The following is a 20,068-nucleotide window of genomic DNA, read 5'->3' as shown; positions in this document are numbered from 1 at the left end:
TGAATGGGCTTTGATGAGCCATCAATACATTATCAATACATTATCAATACACTAATGCCTACTGTGCAAATCCCAATAGGCTCCTGTGCACTCAAACCAGCCACCAACACTCAATACAGGCATGAGGCACCTTAGAAGAAAAACTTAAACCAACAACCCTACAGTACATCATGTTTTGGAGTCTCTCTCTCTCTCTCTCCCTCTCTCTCTCTCTCTCTCTCTCTCTCTCTCTCTCTCTCTCTCTCGCTCTGACTGTTTAACCACGGTGCTACAGTAGGGGGCTGCTGTAGTTTAACTCCTGCGCACCAGTAGCTGCGCCAAACAAAAAAAGGGTGACTCGGGGTCTGACTATTCATCCATTCTCTGCGCTTTAATTTCCATTGATTGTGAATGCAGGAGGGGTGGGGGCATCTTCAGTGAAGGACCACGACACGCCTTCAGACGCGGACAGACCCTTACAAGCCATCTGCCACTAACTAACACCCCCCCAACACACACACACACAGACACACACACACATACACCCTCCACCCCACCCCAGAAAACGACGTTTATTTCCCCCCTCCCTGCCTCCCCCCTCCCGGCCTGAAGCGCATGTCTCTATGCGCGCTGTCCACCGGGCTCCGTCTACACTCAACTGGAAGCATGTTAAAGGACCTGTAACGGTATGGATGGGCCCTCCGGGGCCATATGGCGAGGGGGAAGCCAGGAGGTTTTTTTTTTTTCTGGTCCCCGAAGAGGAGACACCACATGGTCACTCGTGGGAACGTAAACACGGCGCGCATCACACGATATCGATCATATGAAGTGGCGATTGGGGAAAGGAGAAGGGGAGGGGGATGATAGGGAGGCTGTTACCGGGTGATCAATGGATTTTTTGTTTGTGTCTCTCATTGACACCCCGTGGACGCTGGACGCATCTTCACTGTGGACGGATGCGCTCCTGTGTGGCTCAGCCTGGCAACGCGTCGCTGGTTGGTTGGTGGTTCCGTTCCCCCAGTGGGAAGAGCAAAGCACTTATCATGTGTGTGTGTGTGTGTGTGTGTGTGTGTGGGAGGGGGGACTAAAGGCCTGCAGGAATTGTTTGGTTTCTACTTGAATCAGCTGAAGCACCTCGGAGCAGAAAAGTTCTTTTTACGCACACAATTAATGCGCACATCTTGTCCACATGAAAAATGACTATAATAAATGCTGATATGGACTCGTCAGTGATGAGTCTATTACACACAACAGTGAGTTTATAGTGACCTCGCTGGACCTGTTTGGTATTATTTTATATAAGCTATATCTTGTAGATTTCCTTTGATAATGGTGTTGCATCCCTCCAAATAGCGCTTTTTCCTGAGCGGACGGATGGATGTGGGGATGGAAATGTGTCTTTCTTCTCTTCTTCCCCTTCATGCCCGCCTGGCCTGTTTTACCTGCTTAAGCCCAGAGAGCAACAAGCCGCTTTGTTGTCCAGATCAGATTACTGCGGCCAGCTGCTGGAAGAGGGACCACAAACCAGATCCAGGATCCCAAAGACTCCCCAAGGCTCCTGCGGGCTCCCCGGCCCGGGCTGCTGCCTCATTTGCATACGCTGCAGTTGCTGGAGACGTGCTGGGCTTAAGTTTACGGGAGGAGTGCCGCGGTAATTACGTGGGGGGCCCAGAGACGCGCTTGGAAGTGTGTGAGTGTGCGTGTGTGTGTGTGTGTGTGTGTGAGAGAGAGAGAGAGAGAGAGGGAGAGAGACACTGGGGACCAATGGGGGGAGGTAACGAGGGGGATGTATGTGGCGAGTCGCGTGCCAATGTTTATCAAAACACATCTGCCGCGCACCCCGGGGTGACGCACCACAACATGTGCGGGTCCCTATGAATAAAATCGATATTTCAACAACTGATACTTTGCACGACACGTTTACCCACAACAAATCCTCGTGTTTGTATTGACGAGAGTCACAGCCAGTGATCATAAAGAAGTACTATACAAATATCACGGAGAAACCATTAACTGCCTTAATATCCCAAAGTATCATAAACTCACGATATAAACTCATAGACAAACTTCTAATCCCCATAGGAATACCGTGGGATTATTAGCCTACCATGAGAGATTTAAAAAAAAAAACAACAACAAAAAAAAAAACACCACAAATTGTACTTGATATATATGGTCACTACTGAATATTACACACCATTAGTCCCTATAAGAATATCATAGCAATATTATAAAGATGCCATATTATAAAGATGCCATAGGTGATTATTAAAAAATCCATAGGTCGCATTAAGACCAGTTTAAGCTCACTTTACATATCATAAGCCCGCTGTGATGCATTGGACACAATATATTGATAGTATAGGATATTTAAAAATGCCATTAAATATCATAAGGTCACTGTAAACTGACTGTTGTGTGCAACAAAATAATGTAAGTTCCTACAGTAATATTACAGGAATGTTAGTGATTGTGCCGTTTGATTAAACTCCACATAACTGAAATATGATCACATCTGAGCTAAAAACAGCAACAACAAAAATGACCAAGTGTCGATACATCACAGCCTTTCAAGTGGCATGTAGCAAAAAAACAAAACAAAAAAAAAACCTTAACAATTAGTCTCATTTCAGTGTTCAAATCTTTTTTATTTTCCAAATAAGGTAAAAAAAAAAAATAAAAATAAAAATCTGCTAGTGGGATGAGATAATTCAACTTGTTTCCAGGATTTTCTTGAATCAAGGATCATTTTCTTGATCTTAGTTTGGCCGATCTGCTTTTTATTCTGCTTTGTTTCAACATAATTTCACTCTTTCCCATAACAAAAAAAAAAATCATGAAGTAAATGGAACTGCATCAGAAACAAGTGGGATTATCTCATCCCACTGACTTTTCTTTAGTGTGTAGATCTTAAAAAAAAAAAAAAAAAAAAAAAAAAAAAAAACCTGTGGACAAAATTTGTAGAGGAAAACATTTGTTGCATTTTTTTTTTTTTTTTTTACCCAAAGACCCACAGTGAGTTTCTCCACTTCCCACGCTTCCTATTCTGATTCGGGCCAATCTGGACTCAAAAGCTCAGGAGTCCCCTTGAGTGATTAGAGAGCAAATGGAGGAAGTCTCTCTCTCTCTCTCTCTCTCCCTCCGCCCCTCCCTCCCTTTTTCTCTCCCTATCTCTCCCTCTCTATCGCCACAACACCATGAGCATCTGCCCAGAAATGAACAGATGTAGGCACCTGCGTCGTGGGCCCACATATGCGCACATGCCTCCCCCCCCTCCTTCCCCAACCCACCTCCCCAAACCCCCCACCCCCTCCACCCCTTTCAACCTTCCATGGGACCCGGAGCCGGCCACAATGGGGGGAGAGATCAGGGCTGCAGTAACCAAATACTGCCTATCCCCCCAGGACACGGGCTCTGTTAGAGGCATTGTAACCGGTTATATCAAGTGGCCGCACCAAACAATCTGTTGTACGACTGCTCATTTGAGTCATACCATATTTCAGAGATGTGGGATGAGATTCGGGTTGGGACGGTGGTGGTGGCGGTGGCGGGGCGGGGGGGTTGGAGTGCATAGGTGGCTGCGAAGAGATTTCCCATGGCTCCATGAAGTGGCGGCTGTGTGGAACAAGGGGGAGGTGGTGGGGGGGCTGTCAGGTACTTCTTGTGCTTGTGGAAGCAACAGGGTCCGATTCAATTGAACTCGGTGTCGGGACAAGTGGCCGTTTGGAGCGGCTGAGCCTGGCGGTGGCAGGTGCTAGCTGGGGTTTTGGGGGGATGAAAGAGAGGCTTGTCAGAGCAGGGCGGGTACGGGACCAGGTTACAGCTTAAAAAAAAAAAAAAAAAAAGCCTTGTTTTTGTTCAGACGGGGCAAGGGAGAGAGAGAAAAGAGGGCCAGCAGCCCACCGGTAGAGCGCTGAGCAGCGGCTGATAATGGGGCCATAATAGCCGCCATCCCTATCTCTCAGCTGCCACTGGACGACAGAGGATCCACGCGCACCTGTTGTCCTCCCCGCCCCTCCCTCCACCCTCCTCCCTCCATTGTGTCCGGCTAGCGTTAGCTTGCTACACCTCAGGAATGCTCCCCCTGACCAGAAGCCTGCCGCCCCGTCCCAGGAGAGAGCTTAGGAGAGAGCGGTGGGACGGGATGGAGATGGAGATGGAGTGGGGAGGGTGTCAGGAGATTGGGAGGGTGAGGGGGGCAGTTATTGACCAGCAGGGAGGCTTTAGAGGACAGGGAAGAGGGGGCAGGAGGAGGAGGGAGGGAGGGTGCGTTCCTCCAAAGCCAGTGTCCTCTCTCTCTCTCTCTCTCCTTCAGCTCTCCTGCTCTCCAGGGGCCCGTCCAGAGAGCCCTGTCCTAAATCACTGGCCCCAGGGGGAAGGCTCTCCATTGTGAGGCGATGGCCCCCGCAAGCTGGGCCGCCAGCTGCCACTGCTGCAGCGTCATGGTCCCCCAACTCCCCCTCCACCCCACAACACCCCACCTCCTCCCAGTAACCCCCCCTCCCTCCCTCCACCTTCCACCTCCAGCACCATGACAATGCTCTCTCCGGCCAGGGCCACAGGCCAGAGGACACCATTAAAAAGGGCTTGGGGAAAGGCCGCGGAGGAGCAACACGTTTTTTGGCCGAACATTAATGATGACAAACTGGGAGCGGGGCCGCGGCGGCGCTCCCCGGCCTCCCTCTGCAGGACATACAATGGAGTCCTGAGTGACGGAGGGAGATCATGATTTGTGTGAAAATCGCCACCAGAAAGGAGCTCCAACGTTTTCACCCCAAACCTTTTCCTGTTCTGTTTCGCCCGGGAAGTGTCCGATCACAAAGAAAAGCAAATCCAATCATTCGTTTTATTCCTCTCAAAACTTTGCAGATGAACACGGAAGGACATTCCAGTGTTTTCTTTTTACAACCCGTGAAATCAATCCCACACTTTCAACCCGTGCACTCCAACATCTGGTGACGCCGTAAACGAATCAGAGACCATAAAAGCACCCAAGTCTATTTGTCCTCCTCGAGTTTTGACGGACGTTATGAGCCGTGCCGTTCCCCTTTTTTTATGTTTTTCACAATTCAATCGCTCCATTCCTACAGGCTTCGCTCCCGTTTGGGAATAAAACAGCAGCTGAATTTCCTCACACAGCATAGGCGGTTCTAGGCGGTTGCCACCCCAATTTCAGACAATTTATTTATTTATTTTTTAATTGTGGCTGTACGGAAACTCGCTGTTACGAGACTCAAATGTCCTAGTGCAAGTGAATGCAGCAAAAGATGACACTCCCACTATTTAAGGGGTTGATAAATAAATAAATAAATATTTCTAATGCCACCTTTTGGTTTTTTTATTCAATGCTTTACTCATGTACCACAATAATAGAATGTTTTTGAGTTAAAATATCCTCATTTGGGGGTTTTCCAAGCAAATACTGATATATGTGATCGTTTGGTATTAAATCAGCATATATATTTCTGCCACCCCTTAAAGTCTCCATGCCACCCTCTTGCCACCCCATGAATATTTGTCTAGATCCGCCCCTGTCACACAGTCTCATCTTCAGGGTTCAAATCTAGTTTTTCTTCCAACAAGGTGACCAAATCCACCCGTGAGATTAGATAATCCCACTTGTTTTCAATGCAAATCATCTTATTGCTAGAATTTCTCTGCCTCGTTTCAACAGATTTATACTCGCTCTCCGGAAAAAATCCTGAAACAAGTGAAACAAGCGGGATTATTTCATCCCACTGGCGGATATTTATACCTCGTTTGATGAAAAACCAGAATTTAAGACCTGAGATGAGATTAAATGTGGAGATGTTGTTTTTTTTTCTTGTCGTTTTATGAGCCGTGTGTGTGTGTGTGTACAAACTCCAAACCAAAGCCCTCGGTGGCACCTAATGAACCGCGCCGTCCAAACTGTTGCAGAAGCTGGTTAGACAGACACGCTGAGACACTGGAACTCTTTTCTTTTTTTCTTCCAGTAGGCGGTTTTTGGTTTCATCGCCCCGACCCCACCCCACCCCACCCCGCCCCACCCCACACACACGTTTGGAGGATTTTCCCATCCATAGCTAAAGGAGGCGTGCTCCATTGTGCCGGGCTCTAATGATGATTCTAATGATGGCTTGTCCATCTTTGATAAGAAACAGCACACCCCTCATTAAAGGGTCCCGGGGCAGCTCGGTTCTCATGGCTCCTGCCTCTTCTTCTTCTTCTTCTCCTCCTTCTTCTCCCACCCCCCCGCCCCCCGCCCCCCGGAGTCGGACAGCAGGCGAGGGGAGGCGAGACGACACCCGTGGCACACGCCTGTTGACCGAGCCACAAAGCAAAAGCGTGTGACACTCGCCCCCCCCCCCCCCCCCCCCACCCCTACCCGTCCCATTGTGCTCCCCGTGGGTCCCACAGACAAGCCCGATCCAGCCACGACCTCCCACCCCCCACCCACAAACACCCAACACACACACACACACACACACACACACACACACACTCTCCCCTTCTTCCCTCTCTCCTTCAGAATCAATTTTACCAATCAGCTGATCTCTCTGTTTCTCACACATGCACCACGGCGTGCCCCGACTCCCCCCCCCCCCCCCCCCGTCCCGTCCCGTCCCATCCCTCCCATATCCCATCAACCCCCCCGCCGCCTCCCTCCCTCCCTCCCTCCCTCCACCCGCCCTGCGTCACCATCAGCTGCTATGTAAGGTGGAAATCCATCATTGTGTGTAAAAAGGTCCTCGTGCACACTCACGCTGTGCCGCCATTACCATGCACACACACACACACACACACACACAGGCAGCAGGCCAGGGTGTGTGTGTGTGTGCATGTATGGAGTGTGTGTGTGTGTGTTGGTGGGTGTGTATGTGTGTGTGTGTGGGGGGGTCTTCTATAATTCACTGATTCATATGCAGACAGTATTTCTTGGTGGTGGAGGAGGAGGTGGGTGGTGGGGTCTGGGGTTTTTAGGGATGCTGGATGGTGGATTGGTGGTGGTGAGGTTGGGTGGGGGGGGGTGAGGGAGGAGGTGAGGGAGGGGGGGGGCGGGGGGTTGCCGCGGCTGCCGGGGTCAGGCCTGTGTGTCCTGGGAAAGTTGGGTTCTCCATTTAAATCCGCACATGTTGTGGCCTTCTGGTGGCTGCGTGAATGCGCACGGTGACAGATGGCCCCGGCCCATAACTATAGAGTCCGAGCAGCCCGGTTTCCCCCGGGGGAGAGAGAGAGAGAGAGAGAGAGAGAGAGAGGGAGAGGGAGAGAAGGAGAAGGAGAGAGAGAGAGGGACGGGGAGGGGAGGAGGATGGAGGGGTGGCGGGGTGAAGGAGCAAGGGAAGGAACAGGGGAAGAGGAGAATGTAGCGCTCAGCTGATCCCATCAAACAGAAAAGAGCAGGGAAGGAGGAAAGACAAGAGAGAGAAAGAGAGAGGGGAGGGGTGAGGGCGTGTGTGTGTGTGTGTGTGTTGGGATGGGGGGGGGGGCTCCTTAATCCCAAACTCTAAATTGAGTTAATGTATTTGCCTGGTCTGCAAATTCAAAAAGGAGGCCCGGGGTCCCCAAAGATCCTGATTAGGTGTCTAGTTTATCAGATGGGGGGGCTCGGAGGCGACTGTTTGTACATGAGCAGAATAGCGGCTTTGTATGTTACATGTGTGTGTGAGTGTGTGTGTGTGTGTGTGTGTGTGTGTGCTCATGGGGATGGGTTTATGGGTTTTGGTGCCCGACGTCTCCATTCACAGGCCACCATGTATGTGCAGCGCCATTGTTTTTCCACTGACTCTTCGTTAATCCTATTAAGTAACGAAGTCGGCGCTCGGTTGGTAAAAGATTATTTTGTTTGTAGCAGATTTGCACAGTTAAGGATGTAAAAGATAGTTCGCACACACACACACACACACACACACACACACACACAGGACAGATAATGCTTGAGGATCAGGGAGAGGATGGAGGATATTTTATGTGTGTGTGTGTGTGTGTGTGTGTGTGTGTGGGATTTCACCTGTTTTACCGAGTCGTGTCTCATTCGCTGCTTATGGTTTCACTCCCACTCGCTGGTGTGTCAGCGCCGCTCAGTGCATGGCTACACATTCTGCCTCCCACACACACACGCACACACACACACACACACACACATACACTGCTGCTGGTCCCTTGCCATGCTGTCGCTCTGCGGCCTCCTCAGGAGACGAAGACACAGTCAGACGGAGGAGATGTTGGGAAGCTGCCTGCAGATTCAGGAGCTCATTTTGTCTGCAGAATGAAATACAGTTAAATCAATATATTAGGCTTCTATATATATATATACATATGTATGTTTTAGGGGGGTTGTGTGGTGTAACCGCCTGCTTTACTGTGCAGATGACAATAAAACTCTTGAATCTTGAATCCTGATATCAGAGGGGGAAATGTTATTTTATTTTATTTTGTTTTATTTTATTCATTTATTTTGCACATTGTAACATGAATTCATCAAATCCCCTACAGTTGAACAGGTGAGGCGGGTCGCTCTGCCTTGAAGAGCTGCAAACACACACACTCACACACAAACACACATAGAGAGAGAGAGACACACACACACAAACTCAGTGGAGGGTTTCACTGTCCCATGATAATCTCATGCTGTTTCAAAGCTTTTTGCAACATGACACAAAGAAAACTGAGGGAAGAAACATGTAGATTATGTAGAATACATGTAGTTTATGGACATTAAATAAATAAATAAATAAATATTGCTGCAAAATCACAGCTGTTGGCAGCTGCAGTACAAAAACACTGGTATCAGCCATCAAGAAACTCATATCATGTGAAATCCATCACATGTAAGTAATGGAATTAAATAATAGTGGAATTATAATGTGGTGTTTCCATAAACTCTCTTTTATCATAATTGTAAACAACAATTTAAAGGCTTACTGTGTAATATTGACACAAGATATGAGCCACTGGCAAGTTCATATTGGCATCAGCCCTCACAAACAAACAAACAAACAAACAAACAAACAAATAACAATAAAAGACGTATCTGTTAAGGTAGAATAAATTCTCTTTATTTACCTATTTGTGGAATTTGGTTAACGTTTGATATTCCTGTAAAATGCCTTAAAGTTTCTTGATTTTTAGCCTGAGTTCATGAAACAGCTCATTTGAGGCAAAGTGGAGATGATTTTTTTCTCGCCTGCTCAGTGCCTCTCACAGGCCTGAGTGACGTTTGCGTTCCCTGGGCTTTGGTGAAGCCTCCTCGCCTCGTCTCATGGTTAATCTGCTTTCTGCTGCAGGCGGCCTCTTTGTGCAGAGGCAGCAGGAGATGACGGATGAAAAATGATGATTCATGATTTGCATCCAGTCCAACTTCCGTCCAAACAGCAGCTGCTGCAAGGCGGCCTCTAGGGGGCGTCAGGCTGCAGAAACTATGACTGGGGCATTAAAAAAAAAAAAAAAAAAAAAAAAACCTGAGTGAGATTCATGAACAAAATGACAACAAAAGAGGACCAGGACCGGGTGTGTTAATAGAAAATGCAGAGAATAAGTCATGATAATAAACACTGAGTCATCATGAAAAGGTGCATCAGGACATTAAAGAGAGAAGGTGAAGGAATGCCTTGTAAAGAAGTTCATACTTTTATTTTATACATCCTAGAGACATTTTCAGGAATATTCCATTGAGATTTTCAACGCTTCTGGATTCTGTATCGTATCCAGGGTCTGATGATAACGTCTGATTTTGCGGCTGAAGTTAGGGTTAGTTTCTGAACGCTTCTTTTTGAGTAAAGTTTAAAGCAAAGTTTGGACTTTTCCTAAAATTATACACAGCTGAATTCTCCCTCAGTATTAAAGACTCTGATGATGTTTAATAACGTGTGTGGAGCCGGTGCAAGGAGATGGAACTCCACCATGCCAACCGTTCTTAACTTTAATTAACTTTAATTACTGTGATCAGACAAAGGAATCTAAATAGAGGTGTTTAAATGTAATATGTATAATTAAATTTAATATGCAAGCTACTTTGATTGTTAACCGCTTGTTAACTGTTAGCTTTCTGGGATGGATCCTTTGGTAAGAGTGAGCTACCGCCTCACCCACCTTCCTCGCTTCCTTTTCCACAATATTTCATGATGTTTGATGAAGTTATATGCCTTTTTATGAGAAGCCACGTCCACTTTCCTGCCCCACTTTTCACCAGTCAGTTCTTCCCTGAGCCATGATCAAACCTTCCACAAAGTCTCATGCAAATCTGTCAATAACTTAGAAATAAAATTAGAAATAATAATAATAATAATAATCCAAACCCAAACAGGAGAGCAGAGTCCTTTGAGGGCCTTGTTGTTCAGCAGAACTCAGAAAAAGATATTTTGTTCATTGGCCAGTCTGCCTGCAACCTGTCAGTCAGAAGGTAGGCACACCTTGAGGTCATGCCCTGCTTCATGACCTTTTTCACATTAGGCAACCAAAATAATTTTCAAAATGAAGATTGTGCTGTATTTTAAAAGACATGACACTACCGATTGAAACCATAAACTCAGATGGAAAAAGTTTGCTGAGGTAATAAACGAAGAGAGAAGTAGAGTCGTTTTCTCATAGACTTCCATTCAACTGGGCTTCTTTTTGCAGCCAACTGTGTCGCCACCTGCTGGCCGTTAGGAAGAATGCAGGTTTAAGGCACTTGTCCTTCCATCAAACAGGCTGGAAACAGGTCAAGGCGTGCAGCAGAGGTGGATTCTGGCCTGTTTGACCGAAACAGTGAGTCACAACAAAAACAATCAGCGGCTACACAGTTTATTTTTATGATATTATCTTGTATGAATCGACCACAAAGCTTTTTTTTTCAAGTTCCCTCATCCAGATAAACACAGATGACCTTTTATTTGACCCAGCAACACCCAAATAGGAAGAGTTGTTTTGTGGTTAGATGCTTGGTTGTGGTTAGATACTTGGTTGGTATATAAAATGCCACACAATAAGAAATCACTTTCATTTATTTGAGGGGGTTTATTCCCAAATCCATGGGAAGAAAAATGCTACCTGAAATTCATGAGGCAGTAATTGGCAACCACAGTTTTTTTTAATAAGCAAATGCCATTTTTAAGAGAGGGAGAGGAGGTGGCATTGTTTTGGTGAGTGTCTCATTTTGCGACCAAACTGTTTATTATGCTGGGGACCCTCTGCGGCCCCCCGAGGGTCTCACAGGATCCCACCAGAGAGAGGGATTCAACACAGCAGCTGATAAATGTGCGCAGCATCGCGGCAGTATGTGGAAGTTTCATCATTTTGTCATGATTTACGCCTGGAAATAATTCCAATGCGGGCAGCAGAATTCCGTCCAGGAGATAAGGGTCTCAAATGAGCTTAGTTCATTTCACTTGGAAAGCCCTGCAGCGTGCACGCATCTCATATGGTGCCTGGTAAGCCTCTTAGGGCCGCGGCCGCAGCAGATGTAGAGAGAATGCCAATCAGGAACTCCTGCTGAGCGGAGAAACCCGACGGCTGCCTCGCTGCGCGCCTCAGATCTGCGCCACGTTCCAGCTGAATCTCATGTAAACATCACAAACTGACGCAGAGACACGAGCAGGGGCAGGATGCGGCGCGCACGGCGGCTCCTCTGACTCCAAACCTTTAAAACAGCCACCATCTGTCCCAGGGCAGAGCGATGCTTCCGCAGGATGTGGGGAAGCAGAAGAACCATCGTGTGTCGGACCCGGTGTGCGGGACCGACTGCCCCCCTGTCCCGCCCCGGCGTTTGAAGAACCGGGACTTTCCTCTGAGCTCCAAGAGGAGGCGGTCCGGCTCCGTACCTGAGCGCAAGGTGAACTGCGTCCTGGTTGGAGACGGAGCGGTGGGCAAGACCAGCCTGATCGTCAGCTACACCACCAACGGGTACCCGGCAGAATATGTCCCGACAGCCTTTGACAACTTCGCAGGTACATTTCCACACCAGCTGAATCCGGTCCGTTGCGCGCAGGTTTTACGCACGCCCGGACCCATGAGAATTATACTTCTCCATCATCTTTTAGTCATTTAGATGCCAATAATTTCAGTCACCGTGCTGGCAGACTGTGTTCATGCATGCTCACTGGCACTTTTCCCACACAGCGAGACGTGGTGATCAGGGAACATATCCAACATCCATTTCAAATAACATTTTTCTCTCCCCAGCGATGGTTGTGGTTGATGGAAAGCCGGTGAGACTGCAGCTCTGTGACACGGCTGGCCAGGTGAGAGTCGACTGGCCTGTAGCTGCAGCTTCCCTCCATCAAATGTTGGTAGTTGTTTGTTTATCGTGTATTAACATGGTAAACAAACAACTACCTCATGCAGAGTTTTAACCTCTAACATTTTAAGTTCTCACCGCTCTCTTTCCTCCTGCTTTGCCTCAACTATAGAGATGGGGGCCGGTGGGTGGATCAGTAAATGTAAGTGATCAGTGGTCAATAATTAGTTCTCAGGCAATAACTCGCTCCAGTTTGCAGCTCTAGATGTGTTGGTGCCCCCTGCAGGACGCCTTAGTCCCCACAGCTCAGCGCCATGAGGTCCTTTTTGTAAAACTTCTCCCTGTCCTTTTCCTCCAGAGCGACAGCGCCCCCTGCAGGAGTACTCAGTTGTGTTTTTTTTTTTTAGAAGTTTTGGGCCTCCTCTCTGTCTCCTCTGACGCTCATCGCCCTCTTTTGGTTGATTCCCCATCAAACTCTGCTCACTTTGCACACATCACACACCCCGACCCCTCCCTGTGTACTGTAGTTCTCCTTTTGTATAGATACTAGTGGTGGAGAAAGTAGAAGCACCGTAATGGAAAAAAAAATATTTAACTGAAAGCCCTGCACCCAAAATATTCCTTCAGTAAATGTATAGAAGTAATTTCAGTAAAACAGAATAAAGCAGATTTTTTTTAAATAGTCATTATACTTTGGTATAATGAAATTTCACATGGTTTCTTTCAGTGTCGTTAAAAAGAAACAAATAAATAGAAGTAGTACTAGAAAAATAGCAGTGATGGTAATAACAGCAGCTTGATAAATAAGAAAACAGAGGCATTAACAGCTTAATGTTTAACAAAAAGTGATGTTTGTGCAAGTAGTACAATTGTACAGTACAATTTTTGTTTTAAATAGACAGCAGCTTAAAAAGAAGTGATGACACTTGCAAGTGCAAAAACAATAGAAGGCACTAGATTATTTAAATGCACATATTTGTACATTTACATTTGTTGCAATCTCTTGTATGTGTGTGTGTCACATTTTGAAGTTTCTTTCAGAGAGTTATATTATTGATGCATTGACATGTAAGAAGTAGTTTAATGTTGTAGCTCAAACTGCTGCATATCCTGATGGCTGGTTTACACTCTGGCACTGCAGCACCTCAGATAAATGTAGAGCAGGGAAAGTTGAAAGTCTCCCTAAATGTAAATACTCAAAGTGGCAGAGCCTGAAAATTCATGTATAGAGACACATGAAAAATAATGAAGGAACAGAACAGAAGTCAGTTTAGTGTCATCTTGCTTCTACATTTTATCTTTTGCACAGTGGAATCATTTCCACCAAGACACATGGGTTTTCCATGAGATACATTTTAGGCAGTGTGTGTGTGTGTGTGTGTGTGTGTGTGTGTGTGTGTGTGTGTGTGTGTGTGTGTGTGGTTCTCTCCCACTCTAACGTGCCCTCTCTCCTCTCTTGGTGTCATGAAGGATGACTTGGACCGCCTCCGGCCGCTGTGCTACAGGAACGCTGACGTCTTCCTCCTCTGCTACAGCGTGGTGCGGCCCTCCTCTTTCCGCAGCCTGACCACCAGGTGGGTGCCTGAGATCCAGCAGCACTGTCCCGGCACTCCTCTGGTCCTGGTCGGCACTCAGCTGGACCTGCGGGAGGACGTCCAGGTGCTGATCCACCTGGCGCAGAACCAGGAGCGGCCGGTGGGCACCGAGGAGGGCCGGCGGCTGGCCCAGGAGATCGGGGCCGTGAGCTTTGCCGAGTGCTCGGCTCTGACCCAGAAGAACCTGAAGGACGCTTTCGACTCGGCCATCCTGGCCAGCGTCCAGCAGACAGACAGCAGCGCCCAGCAGCGGACGCTGACTCTGAGGAAGAAGACGCCCGACAAGATCAAGAGCCTGTCGGAGGCCTGGTGGGGGAAGATCACCTGCCTGATGGGGGAGCAGAGCTGTGAGCTGAAGTGAGCAGAGCTGTGGTGCAGACCTGGACCAGGGGAGGCACGTACACACTCAAAACTTTTGCTTGATTCTGCCCACAGGAGGTCCCAGATGGGTGGGGTTTGTCACAGGGACGATATAGAAAAGTAGAAGCTTGGAAGTTACAGAATCAGATTTGTGAGCTAAAGGTTACCAGTTCAAGTTGTATTGGAAAGTGAATAAATAACACTCTTCTCTCCCTAAAAAAATAAATAAATAAATAAAACTGTCAAGGGGAAAGCACTTTAACCATCATTTTAATGAGACTGATGGTGTCTGCTTTCCAACACAGCTGCTGGTTTCTTCAGGTAAATCCTGCAACAGTAGAACAGCAGTGGAACCTGCACACTGACTTTCTGTGGCCACGAAAAATCTGGGGAAAAAAATTATAATAAAATAGTGCAAAACCTGCAAAAATGACTTCTTTGCTTGACACCGTCTGAAGTGACGAGGTAAAGCCCAACCCGGTGGAAATCAACCTTTATTGTCATTATTTGGGATATTAATCAGCTGTTGGCCCAGTCATGTGAGAGCGGCTGAGTTTCTGTGTCACTTTTTCACCGCAAAACTGGTAGGACTTTGTATTGAACTTTATAGTGTATTATTTATTTATTCATTATTAAATTTAGCCTATTTATTGTGACCCTTATTGCCATCACTGACCATGTTCAGAAGCCTTGATTAAAGTTTTTATACCAATTAGGCTGCAGGATTTTGCACTCCTGAATGAGGCGAAGAGCCGACAAATGTGGCATGAAGACGAATCCCAAATGAAACTTTTGGTCACAAAACGATAACACTGTACTGTAACTGTCTTTGTTTTTTGTGTTTGTTTTCTTTGTTTTCTTTTTCTTATTATTTTTTTAGCAGTAAAACATCAAGTAGCCGAGCAGTTTTTCAAAATGAAATGTTTGGTCACCACAGTACTGTACGTAACTACTGTCTTTGTTTGTTTGTTTGTTTGTTTGTTTGTTTTGGGGTTTTTTTAGTGCTAGTAGCATCAGTAGGTTCAGTTTTTCAAAACGCGGTAGCCTGCATGTCAGCCTTTTTTAACAGAAAGTCTTCACATCTACAATGAATGGATTTGGTTTGGGTGTGTCCTCTGGTGGGCTTTGATTTAACTTTACTAACACTGTGTGTGTGTGTGTGTGTGTGTGTGTGTGTGTGTGACCTCCATAGAGGGTCATAGGTCATTAGTGAAGTGGGTCATCTGGGATCATTTCACCACCAGCCAACAGAAACTGTAACAAACACCAATAAAGCTCAACCATGAACACTCTGAAGCTTCTTTACTGACCACACACACACACACACACACACACACACACTGTTGTTTTCTAACATTTTGCCAACAGCACGCCTCTGTTTTTTAAGAAAAAATATAGCTACATAATATAATAAAGCTACCTCGTTAAGCTAATATCCTGCTGACCTTCAGACATCATGAACGGTCATTAATGAATGAAAAAAGGAACTCGGAGGAATTTATAATTTTATTTACATTTTAATCCGAGTTCCTTCTTTGCTTGTCATATTTGACAGCCAGCTCGCTTGCTGACATGAGAAATGTCTCTCAAAAGCTGCACTTTGACGCCTAAACTCCTCCACAGAAATTTCCCAGTTGACGGCGAGGGGTGCAATCTAAGTGTTTGTATTTTTACATGGGAGGAACCAAATGAGGAATATTAAAGGTGAAGTGTTGAGCGCCATGTGTGTGCCTCCTCTTTGCACTTTGCCCTCACCTCCTGCTGGTAATCCTCCACCAGGCTACCACAAAGCAAGGCATATTTAAGGAGGGTTAACAGGGATCACCTTGTTGTCTCATCATCAAATCTCTCTCTCTCTCTCTGTGCCTCCGAGCCGGATATTTACTCGCTCCAGCCTCAGGCCTCGGTGCATAAACACTCATCCTCACCTCTCCACGCTGCGGTGCCACCTGCAGGCCCCAAAACGCCGGAGGAAGCCGACCTCGGGGCGGCCTGAGGCAGAGCATCCCGGGCTCCAACTGCCTTTAATCTGGCAGTAAGCTGCAGATCGGTTTGCTCGGCTTTCCTCGCTGATCCTGACCCAGAGCCCGGTGGTGGTGGTTTCTCCGCTCTCCTCCTCCTCCTCCTTCTCTAATGGGAGCGGACAGGACCACCTGGACGGGATTAGAGCGGCAGATGGAGGAGCTGCATTCCTCACGGAGGACGACACACACCTTGAGACACCGAGGGCACATAAACAACCCTGCTCTCTGGGCCTCACCTGGTTTAATGTGCATTAAGGTCCTTTAACGTCTTATAGTTTAATGCACACACACACACACACACACACTGCTGTTTAAATAAGAGTCATCAAAATCCAACTGTATTTATAAGCATTTTTCATGCAGCAGTGTGACCCAAAGTGTCTTCTAAACATGGTTACAATAAACTGTCATGGTTTACTGTGTGTGTGCAACTACACTGAACCAAATTTAACTGAAACTAAACTAAATATATTACTATAAATTATACAGTATATTTTGTAAAGCAATATTGCCTTACAGGTGCTTTGTAAACTTGGTTGACAAACAGTTCAGCATCATGAAAAAGACAAGCACAAAAATGCCTATCATAAGGTGACATAAAAATGGGATAAGTTCTCTAAAAAAGTGTAAGAAAAAAATACAAATGGAAATTTAAAAAATGTGGCGACACAAAACCTACTGCCTCTTACAGTTTAGTGCAAACACACTCACTGCTGTTAAAATGCTGCTGTCATTAACATCAAATTGTATTTATATAGCGTATTTCATGCAACAGTGTGACCCAAAGTGTCTTCTTCAAATCCTCGTGTTACTGGAACGGAGTCGCTTTTTGTGAACTTCTACTTTTTAAAGTCGGTAACTTTAACTTTTACTTCAGTGTATTTTTTCTGCTTGAGTTCTGTCCTTCACTACATTTTAAATCAGATCCATTACAGAGAACAAATGATCAATGACAGACTGGGGAACCTTTCACAATAAAAGCTCAGTCAGCACAGATGAGAAGAGGAACCTGCTTCTACTGTGCTGCATCTACTTTTTGTCATTTCCAAATTTCACAATAAAAGCTGCACCATGAAAAACTGCATTGAGGGCCATTTAGACTCAACTGGTAAAAAAAAAAAAATGGAATAAGTGTGAACAATGAGAACCATGTAGACTCAACCAAGCTTATTCCACATGTGTCAACTGCATGGAAAAGATCCCAGCTAACACAGTTACTGTTTGGAAAAAGGAGCTCAGTCACTTTTACTGCCAGGACATTTGAAATGAGACACTTTGGACTTTTACTGCAGGAGATTTTTACTGCACTACTTCAACTTCTACTGCAGTCACATACCAGCAGAGGAACAGTACTTCTACTTCTACTGCAGTCACATACCAGCAGAGGAACAGTACTTCTACTTCTACTGCAGTCACATACCAGCAGAGGAACAGTACTTCTACTTCTACTGCAGTCACATACCAGCAGGGGAACAGTACTTCTACTTCTACTGCAGTCACATACCAGCAGAGGAACAGTACTTCTACTTCTACTGCAGTCACATACCAGCAGAGGAACAGTACTTCTACTTCTACTGCAGTCACATACCAGCAGAGGAACAGTACTTCTTCTGTAGCAGCAATATGTAGTACTCTCTCCACTTCTGGAAGTATTGTTACAATTTAAAAAAAAAAAAAAAAAAAAAAAAAAAACGTATTTCCATTAATTAAACTACAAAAGACCAAGGATGTTAATGATGTGATTTACCTGCATCCTCAATGTCAGTCGACCTCTGAGGCCTTAATTACAATTAGAAGAAGAAACAAAATAACCTAACATATTTTTTTGACAGATTTGGATGAGACAGCATGTTAATACTACACACACACACACTTTATTCCTGCATATAAAACACACACACAGCAGGAGAAAGACACAAATTAATCAATCAATCAGTCAAACTTTATTTATAGATTTATAGAGCACTTTTCATACAAAAGGAGCAACCCAAAGTGCTTTACATAAAAAACAATACAACAAACAATGGACACAAGATATATCCCCCCTTCTCCTACACATAAATAGACACACTCATACACACACACACACACACACACATTTTAAAACACTGAGGAATTAAGAACACTGAGGAAACGCTATCCTAAACTCGCCACTTTGAAGTGAGGAAACACCAGAGAGAAGATAATCGATACTATAGAGCTATAAGATGACTGTATAGATTAAAATTCAGTAAATATCTAAAAAATAGAAGTAATAAAATAAATAAAATTCAGTTAAAGGCCAGACTAAAATGGTAAAAATAATCAAATAAATAAAAATCAATTGAAAACCAGTCTAAAAAGTTACAATAAATAAATAAATAAGTAAATAATAAAATAAATAAAATTCAGTTAAGAACCAGACTAAAAGGTTAAAAATAATAAATAAATAAAATTTAGTAAAATAACATTTTGTTTAAAAGCCATACTAAAAAGGTAGGTCTTGAGTTTGCTTTTAAAAATGCTTTTATAAATGTTTGTTACAGTTGGTGTTTCATTCACTGAATTTGATTCCTCACTTTAAGAGACACTCCCTCAACATTCACAGTGTTTTTGTGTCCCGGTGAGGCTGGAGGAGGTGACCTCGCCTCCCTCGGCCTAATTCCCCCCTCTCTGACACAGAGCTTGGCGGATTTAACCAGGCAGGTGTGGCTGCACCTCGCGAGGCCGTTTGGCTGGTAAGCCTCCTGAGGACTTTCCCATTCACCGTCCTGATGAGCGACGAGCCCGACTTAACAGGATAAAACACCAAATAAATTTCCTCTCATGTGGGTTTGGTTGTGTTTGTGCACCGCAGGGCTCTGATTTACAGTTCAGCTCCTTTAGTCTGTGATCAGTCTGTGTTTGCAAAAAGCCAAAAACAAAAACCCGACTTAACACCCTGACTGTGTTTTTGAAAACCCCCAGGGTGAAGCTGAGAGCTGCTGCATGGTCAGGAGATGAAGCTGTATTTATGTGCATTGTGATAGAAATTCCCAGCAGCACAGACAGTAAAGCTGTTATCTGCTGCAGTGCTGATGCTTCACCACTAGAGGGAGCCGAAACATCAAAGATAGTAAACCGGCGCGTGTCAGGCAGGGCTGTAACTAATGTATCGTAAATGTGAATTCATTTATTGACTGATTAGCCATTTAGTGTATAAAGTGTGAAAAATGAAGCCAAAGTCTCACTTGGATATGATCAGTGACCACCAATCTTTCTCAGTCTGACCAGCACACACACACACACACACACACAAAAAGTATTCATTTTATAAAGATATGAAAAGAGAAAAGGACGACAGTCTGAGCATCACAGTAATTTGAGTGAAGCCGGGATCTGCGAAGGTTCTGGCGTATTTCCTTGATAAATGACTAAAACCATTAAGTGATGATTAGGATCAGAATGATAATCGATTCATTTTCTGTGACTGGACTATTTGATCGATCAGCTGATCAGCCAATCAGCCAGGAGACTCAGTTCCTGCAGACCTGCACTCCAGTCCAGTTTTGATGATTTTTGTCATAACCAGACTCTATGTGATGCCTTTTTTGTTTTCCATTCTCTTGTTATGAGGGAAGGTGATAATTGTTCTTTTTTTAAAAAAAAAAAAAAAAGATAATTATCATTATTTTACATGCATTTCTTTGACAGAGCTTAAATATGTCAGAGGGAAAAAATAATTACTTGTAATCATAAACCACATCTTTTATGTATATAAAAAAAAAAAAACTAAAGGCATGATTTAAGTGCATGCAGCCCGTGCGTCATTTTTATGCAGCCTGCCACTGTCACATAATAAAAATATTATTATTCTAATTACTTATTGATTTTCAGTCTGTGGACAATTCATTTCTATCACCAACGGCCCAAACCGCACTCTGTGTGAAAGCCCC

General features: G+C 45.2%; 1 protein-coding gene across 1 annotated transcript; it reads left to right on the top strand.

Annotated features, from left to right (window-relative positions):
• The first annotated feature begins 11,599 nt into the window (after nucleotides 1-11,599).
• On the top strand, nucleotides 11,600-15,373 carry LOC115368550 (rho-related GTP-binding protein RhoU). The gene is made up of 4 exons (XM_030064697.1): nucleotides 11,600-11,885; nucleotides 12,121-12,179; nucleotides 12,348-12,377; nucleotides 13,646-15,373. Exons 1-4 carry the CDS (start codon nucleotides 11,615-11,617, stop codon nucleotides 14,129-14,131), a joined length of 846 nt encoding a protein of 281 aa, XP_029920557.1. The 5' UTR covers nucleotides 11,600-11,614; the 3' UTR covers nucleotides 14,132-15,373.
• Nucleotides 15,374-20,068: the final 4,695 nt, after the last annotated feature.

This window comes from Myripristis murdjan, chromosome 1 (assembly GCF_902150065.1).
Source record: "Myripristis murdjan chromosome 1, fMyrMur1.1, whole genome shotgun sequence".
Taxonomy (NCBI): domain Eukaryota; kingdom Metazoa; phylum Chordata; class Actinopteri; order Holocentriformes; family Holocentridae; genus Myripristis; species Myripristis murdjan.
The sequence above is the reverse complement of the archived record's forward strand: the minus strand, read 5'-3'. Positions and strand labels throughout refer to the sequence as shown.